The sequence below is a fragment of the Neopelma chrysocephalum genome, unplaced genomic scaffold (assembly GCF_003984885.1).
Source record: "Neopelma chrysocephalum unplaced genomic scaffold, ASM398488v2 Primary Assembly neopelma1_293, whole genome shotgun sequence".
In the NCBI taxonomy this organism is placed as follows: domain Eukaryota; kingdom Metazoa; phylum Chordata; class Aves; order Passeriformes; family Pipridae; genus Neopelma; species Neopelma chrysocephalum.
The window spans coordinates 53,233-60,475 of NW_020897955.1; the positions used below are offsets into that span (position 1 = coordinate 53,233).

Below are 7,243 nucleotides of genomic sequence, written 5' to 3' on the forward strand. Positions count from 1 at the left end.
CTTAGATTAAACACAGAAATAAAACCTCAGAAGAAACTCCTGGTCTGATTATCATAGTCTGACTGAACAGCTTTGTGGTTTGACCTGATGAAAGACTGGGCCTTTTAGCTGATGTTTCCTGTCTCAAACGTTTCAACATTTTGTTTCTTCTCTGGTAGACCTGTCCTGCCTCGGTTTTGATCTTCTGCAAGAGAACCTGAGAAGGAGGTCGACCAACAGAGCTGTGTTCTGCCATCCCTGGGACACACAGGCCAGTTCAGCACCACCCCTGGAGCTGGGCCGGGGTCTGGTCCTGTGCCAGGAGAAGGGTGGTGTCACAGGATAGGGAGGAGTGGCTGCAGGTTACTGCATGGAGCTGTGAAGGGAAGCTCCCAACACTCCGCTCCCGTTCCAGGACAGATGTGAGGCTCTGGGACTGACAGACAATGCACATGATGAGGTAGCAGAAGAGGAACCTCTGCAGGTGCCCTCACCGAGGTCAGATCAACCCCCCTCTCACAAGAGCTGCACTAAGGCCAGTGCTGAGGAGAAACAGCAGAGAGGGATGGTCACAGTCACTCCTGAGCAGAACAGAGGCCCCCTGTGCAGACCAGACCCTGATTTCAGGGCGGTTTGCTGCCTCCCTGGGGCCTGAATTAGGGATGTCACCAGAGGACTGACTGAGCTCAGTGCAGCCCTCAGACTGTGGTTCTTTCATGTGGGTACTGGTGATGTTGCAACAGGGTTGATCAAAGGGGTTTTCGAGGCGCTGGGAAGAACAGGAAAAGGTTCAAGAGGACAGTCAGTGTTTTCCTCAATCCTCCCAGCAATGGGGAGAGATACCAGAAGAAACAGGCATGCCCAAGATATGAATGCTGGCTCCAGGACTGCTGTCTCCACCAGAACTTAGTTTTTTATAACCATGGGAGAGTCTTCCTTCGGACACAAGGTGGGATCCTCTGTGCCGGTGGGGAAGCACTGGCCGTGTGCTGTGTCAGCATCTGGGAGCACAGGCAGCAAGGGAGGGAACTGGGGCAGGTCTGGGGACTCACGACTTGAGCAGAGCTGGGGGCTGGGGTGCAGGAAGTGAAGAGAGCTGAAGTTAAAACAGGAACTCGGAGCAGACACAGGCCCAAAGCTGTTGCAGGCAGCAGGTTCCTGAGCAAAGAGCAGCAAGTTTGCCAGCAGGAACCTTTAAAGGTAAGAAAGCTTGAGTGTGTTTTGGGAGTGGGAATTGAGAATTGACTACCAAAAAAAGTGGGGTTTGGTGGGCAGAGAACTCCTTCCTGACCCAGCACGTTCGAGTGGGTAACGCTCGGCGTTTGCTTCTCAGGCTGTTGTCCTGTCATCGTTGTTGCTCTTGTGTCTGAGCCTCTAAAGAACCACATTTCCAAACCTACCAGCACGACTGTGCTGTGTGGTAGCCCTGTATTTGTGCTGTAGTGGATGTTTTCACGGGGGAAAATGAGACAAACTAAGGGGTTGAGATGATATTTCTCACTATGGGGGTGTCTGGAGCATCACAGTGCGATTACAATCTGTGGTTTGTCATGGTTCCCACCATGCAGGGCAGGTGGCTTTGGAGAATGAGCGCTCAAGAACCATTTACAGCAGCATTTAAAGCCCTGAACCACTTGATTTGAGCTCAGATCAGCTGCCCTGATGAAAAGCCCTGTGCTAGCTGGTTATTGCTGCTGGTTTATCCTTTACAAAAATGAGCAAGAACCTTTAAAAATCTTTGGTGTGAGAGATGCCAATAAATTAGGGAGGGGAAAAGGAGAAGAAAGGTGTTGCTAGATTGTGCCAGTGTAGCCCACGTGAGCCTTCCTGCTTTCCCTGCTTCCAAGTGCAATTAGCTGTATTCAGCTGGGCCCAGGATTGCTGTGAGTGGGGAATGGCACAGAACTTCTATGGTCCTGAGGCACCTGCAGAAGGCTTAAAACTGTGAATCTGCCTTGGCCCTACATCCTCTCCCTCAGCTGACCACCTGGCTTTTGCTTAACAAAAGAAAGCCTCATCCCTGCTGCTTTAGTTTCTGTTCTCTTTGCTCCCTGGCCTTACAGTGCTGGTTCTCTGGACAACTGGAAAGGACAGCTTGAAACCAAGCAGTGTGCTGCACTGAACTGGAAGGTTATTCACCTAAACAGCTTTTGATGTGGTACAGTTAATTACTTAGCATAAACAGAGAATTACTCAGTTACTCAGCACAAACATTTCGCTTGCAGGGAGGGCAAATCCCCGAGCACTCAGGGCTGTCTGAGCTCCCACACGGCCCTGGGAGGGAGGGGTTGGTGCAGCACATGGGAAAAGCTGCTGGTAACTGAGGATCCAGCACACAGGAGGTCTCCTCCCTCCCACTGGTCTGGTCACAGCCTGGTGTGATGGGGAACAGGGCTCAGCTCAGTCTTTCCTGCACATTCTGTTCTGTCTCTCTGCCCCAGGGAAAAGCTGCTTTGGGCAACACTGAGAATAATTCAGAGCTCCTCAGCACTGCAGACAGTAAAGGGCTGGAATATGAGAGCTCTGCTGAGAACGATTGCTCTGGGGTGTTGGCAGCTCGTGTCATCTTCCCTCTTTCTCGTTTTGTGAAAACTTTTGGGAGGGGCTTTTTCATCATCTTTTTTCACAGTCACCTTGAAAATGACACAGAGGAGTTTTAGATTTCATGTTACTTTTAACTTCCTCTTCCTGGGCCCATCACTTCCTCCAGGCCTGTGGGAGCTGTTCCCCCACAGCCTCAGCCCATCCAGCCCTGCACCCTCGGGGCTTTTAGTCCCGTTTCCTGTTTTCTCTGTATGACAGACACAAACACCACACGGCTCCAGCCCTGTCACTCCAGTGTCCAGTCTTGCCCTGAGCCTTCCATAGGCTACTGGGCAGGGGTTAAAAGGTTGGAAAACAGACAAGAGGCTTGAAGAGTCCCCCCCAGGTCCAGCAGCACATGGGAGCATGTGGCAATGGTGTGACTGTGCTGCTGGGGGGGGTTAACGTGGGGAACAGCATCTCACAGCACAGAAAATCAACTGTGTTAACGTGGGGAACAGCATCTCACAGCACAGAAAATTAACCGTGTTGGAAAAGCAGATTCTGGCATTTGGATGCCAACACTCATTTCCATCACAACGAGGTGTGTGTTTGAACTGCAGTCAGGGTGCCTGGAGGCTGTGGTTCACACCTACATTCCCTCTGTGTTTTGCTGTAAGACGTTCTGAGGCTCAGGAGCAGTAGCTGGTTTGGGGTACCCTGTGCTGTATGAGGGGCATGTGTATGAGGGCAAGTGGCCTGCAAGGGCCCCTCCCAGCCCAAGTTCTGCCATGGCTGGCTGTGAGCCAGCTCTGCCCACGTGCTGGGCCCTGGGTGACAGCTGGGTGACACCGTGTCCTCCTGTGCAGATGTGGAAGGCGGTTGTGGGACACGACGTGTCAGTGAAGGTGGAGCCCCAGGGAGATGACTGGGACACAGACCCGGATTTTGTGGTGAGTTCCTGGTGTGGTAACTGTTACACTGGTGGTGTGAAGGGTTCCTGGCCCTGGGCACTTGCTGCTCAGCTGGGCCAGGGCTGGGGCTCAGCACGGGGAACCATCAGTCACCTCTCTGAGCCACCTCTGCCCCATCTCCACGTTTAGTTTCCAGAACTTCCTACATCAGTGCACCTCTGTGTCTGACCACAAGTAATGGCACTTGAGGAGTACAGAATAGTCAGGTTTTTCTAAACCTGCTCCTTGGTAGCTTCCCTTGTCCTCCCCACAACCCATGTTACAAGACATAGTGAACACTTATATTTTCTCTGTCCCACACTGTTTGTAACTGTAGAGGATCCAGCATTTCCCTCATTTGTCTTTATTTCCAGATGGAAAATCCTACTGTATGTAGTCAGCTTGTGCAGGTGCAGCTCTGTGCCTCTCATATATTTATTTTCTACCTAGTCTAACTCTGGGTGAGCTGAGAGAGCAGAAGGGCTCAGCCTGGGGAACTCCCTGCATTCATACAGGGTCATGGTTTTCATTTTCCTTTTGGTTCTCTATTCCCTTCCTAATAAGTCTCTCCTGTTACACAAGAGCCCTGTGTTTTTGAGGTCCAATCTTGCCTAGTTATTTCCAGTTAGAAATCCTAGTTTGGGACAGAAAAGCAAGAGAATTCCCTTCCTCAAAGTTCGAAATTATTAATGTCTTAGGAAAAATCTATGCTGTCAATTTTTTTCCTTGTTTTTACTTCATTTTTTCTATTTGTGGAAGCATTCAAACTAAGCCTGAACAGGATGAGACTTTTTATGTAATTTTAATTCTTTTATATATACATATTTTCAGCTTTGCTGCATATTAGGAAAGACTTTGTTCATGCTTCATGTTATCGAATGCACGCTCAGACCTTCCACAAAGCTACAAAACGAGGCTGTGATAGCCAAGCTTGGGAGAACAGAGGGCTGCGGTCACTGCGGCTTCTCCAGTGTTTTCCCGACAGTGAATTCCTCAGCATTCCTGCTGCTCCTGGCCCTGCGGAGCTGGGGGGGACCTGCGGGGCTGCGGCGGGGATGGGGCGCTGGGACCCCCGGTCCGTACCCGGTGCGGGGATGGGGCGCTGGGAGCCCCGGTCCGTGCCCGGTGCGGGACGGGGACTGACGGCCGCGCCTCGCCCGCAGAACGACATCTCGGAGCGGGAGCAGCGCTGGGGAGCCAAAACCATCGAGGGCTCCGGCCGCGCCGGGCACATCGAGTGAGTGCGGGGGGAACGGGCCCGGGCGGGCGGAGAACGAACTCACCGGGGGTGCGGGACGGGCACCGGGAGTGCGGGACGGGCACCGGGGGTGCGGGACGGGCACCGGGGCGGCACCGCGGGCACATCGCGCCCCGTGGGGCGGCGGCGGCCGCTCAAACCGGCCACAAAAGGGCTGGTTTGCGGAGTGGGATCCAGGCACCACCCGTGCTGCTGCGGGGCGTCAGCGGGCGAGTCCCGGTGCAAAGGCTTCCCGCTCCTTCCCTGCCCGGGACTGACCCGCGGCAGCAGCTCCCTCGGGACAGCCCAGCGCTGCCCTGAACTGCGGCCAGAGTGACCCTGGGGACAGCCCAGCGCTGCCCTGAACTGCGGCCAGAGTGACCCTGGGGACAGCCCAGCCCAGCCCTGCAGTGCGGACGGTGCAGCACACAGAGAAAGGGAGGTGTGGGATCCTGGGGAAGCCGGGGTGTGGCTGCAGGAGGGGGGCTGGATGTCCCCCCAGAGCCCACCCTGCTCTGGTCCTTCGGCAGGCCCCGGGGTCCCACCCTCTCTGCCACAGTACTGGCTGTGTGTGTGTGCCTGGCACCCGGGGAACCCCGAGTGGGAACACGATGGCAGCTGGCAGTGGGTGTGTGTCCTGCTCTGTGCTGGCCTCTGGCTGGGGCAGGGGCACAGGGATGCTCCAGCTGGCTGCACAGCTCTGCTCCATCCCACACTGACCTGCCCTGTCTCTGTCTCACCAGCATCCATCAGCTGAGGAACAAGGTGTCAGAGGAACATGAGGTCATCAAGAAGAAGGAGATGGAGACTGGCCCCAAGGCTTCCTATGGCTATGGAGGCAAATTTGGAACAGAGAGGGACCGAATGGACAAGGTAACAGCTGTGGAGGGCTTCTTTGAGCCCCAGTGGAAAAGGGTTTTCTCATAAAGCAAGGGCTATCCATGTTTTCTGGCTGGACCCTGAAGGGAGAGAATGGAGAGCTGATATAACTGCAGAGATTCACACATGTCCAGCTAGACCATACTCTGTCTCCAGGATCTGTTTGATTCCATTTGTGTAACTCCTCTCTACAACTTCCTGGCAATTCTCCCTTTAGCTGTGAAGAAGGAAATTCTGTGGCTGATCAAATCTGCTGCATAACAGTTAAATCAGGTGCCTCCCTACTTGTGCTTGGACAACTAAGAAACAATGATTCTCTTATATTTTGCATTACAGACCTCGTAGCTCCCTGGGATGAATCCCTAGTTTGTATTCTCTGTTCTCACACCAGATCTGGTTTATGTTTTGTGACAATCATAATCACATTTCTTCCTGCACCTTTCAGGGTTTAATACTTCTTTTATCAGAAGTGAGAGTGTTAAATGGCAGTAATGTTCAGTAGGTGTGGTCACTGTGGGATTGCAGGATATCAGGATGGCAGAGTGAGAAACAGACTGTCCTGACAAACTCCCAGCTCTCCCTGCCAGAGGCTGAGTGCTTGCAGCATCCTGGTAAAACTAGACAAAGGCCAAGAAGTTGCTCAACAAAAACACCCTCACTCTGCTCCAGCAGAGTCTGATCACAGCTGCTCCATGTTGGCGTGGAGGGTGTGTGGTTCCTGGCCGCAGCACCTCTGGCAGGGAGAGCAGGGCCCTGGCCTGGCCTGTGGCAGGCAGGAAGGGTGACCCCAGCCAGGTCTGCTCGCCCTCACTCTGATACACAAATAGGGGGTGGGTGCCAGACCTGCTGTCTGGAGTTCTCAGCTGTGTGTCCCTGTTTCTCCTGTTTCCCATGTGATTATCCACCACACTGCTCCACTGGCACTTGGGAGCAGCCAGTATTTGGCATCCCACACTTTTTCTGGTGAGCTGGCAGGGGGACCAATTTGTGGCATGGCAGCCCTTCAGGCTGCTCCCAGGCCTCAGAGCAGAGCTGGTGCTGGCAAAGGCCACGTGGAGGGCATGGCCAGCACTGGCACGGTCAGCTTGGACCCCTCACTCGTGTCTGAGTGTCCCAGCAGCGCGTTGGTGCAGCCACGGGGGCTGTGCCTGCCCCAGCCTGACTGGGGGTGTTCATGTCACTCTGTCTCCCCCCTCAGTGTGCAGTGGGACACGAGTACGTTGCTGATGTTGGGAAGCACTCCTCGCAGACCGATGCAGCCCAGGGCTTTGGGGGAAAGTTTGGAGTCCAGCGGGACCGAGCCGACAAGGTGGGTTGGACAGTGCAGTTGAAATGTGTCCCTGTGGCTGGTGCTGCCCCTGAAACACTGCTGGCTGTGCTGCCCTAAAACACTGCTGCCTGTGCTGCCCCTAAACACTGCTGCCTGTGCTGCCCCTAAACACTGCTGCTGCCAGATTGTGGCTCAGTTCTCCAAGCTCGGGGGGTGCAGGTGGAGCTGTGCCATGTACCACAGTCTCACTGAAGCACAGCTCACCCATGTGCAGGGCAGTGGCCAGTGACACACTGTGGGGCACTGTGCAGGTAACTCTGCTGGATGTGTCCCATCCAGGCAGCACAGGGTTTGCCAAGGGGCTGTGCTGTTCATCCAGGGGCTGTGCTGTTCATCCTGGGG

At 54.3% G+C, this 7,243-nt stretch overlaps 1 protein-coding gene across 1 annotated transcript in view; it reads left to right on the forward strand.

Annotated features, from left to right (window-relative positions):
• The first annotated feature begins 939 nt into the window (after nt 1-939).
• Nucleotides 940-7,243, forward strand: part of HCLS1 (hematopoietic cell-specific Lyn substrate 1) — a 15,078-nt gene continuing 8,774 nt past the window's right edge. Inside the window, exons 1-5 of the mRNA XM_027704867.1 lie at nt 940-1,179; nt 3,372-3,455; nt 4,619-4,692; nt 5,436-5,565; nt 6,770-6,880. Coding sequence (XP_027560668.1) covers nt 3,372-3,455; nt 4,619-4,692; nt 5,436-5,565; nt 6,770-6,880 — 399 coding nt within the window. The 5' untranslated portion in view covers nt 940-1,179. The remainder of the gene's footprint in view (nt 1,180-3,371; nt 3,456-4,618; nt 4,693-5,435; nt 5,566-6,769; nt 6,881-7,243) is intronic.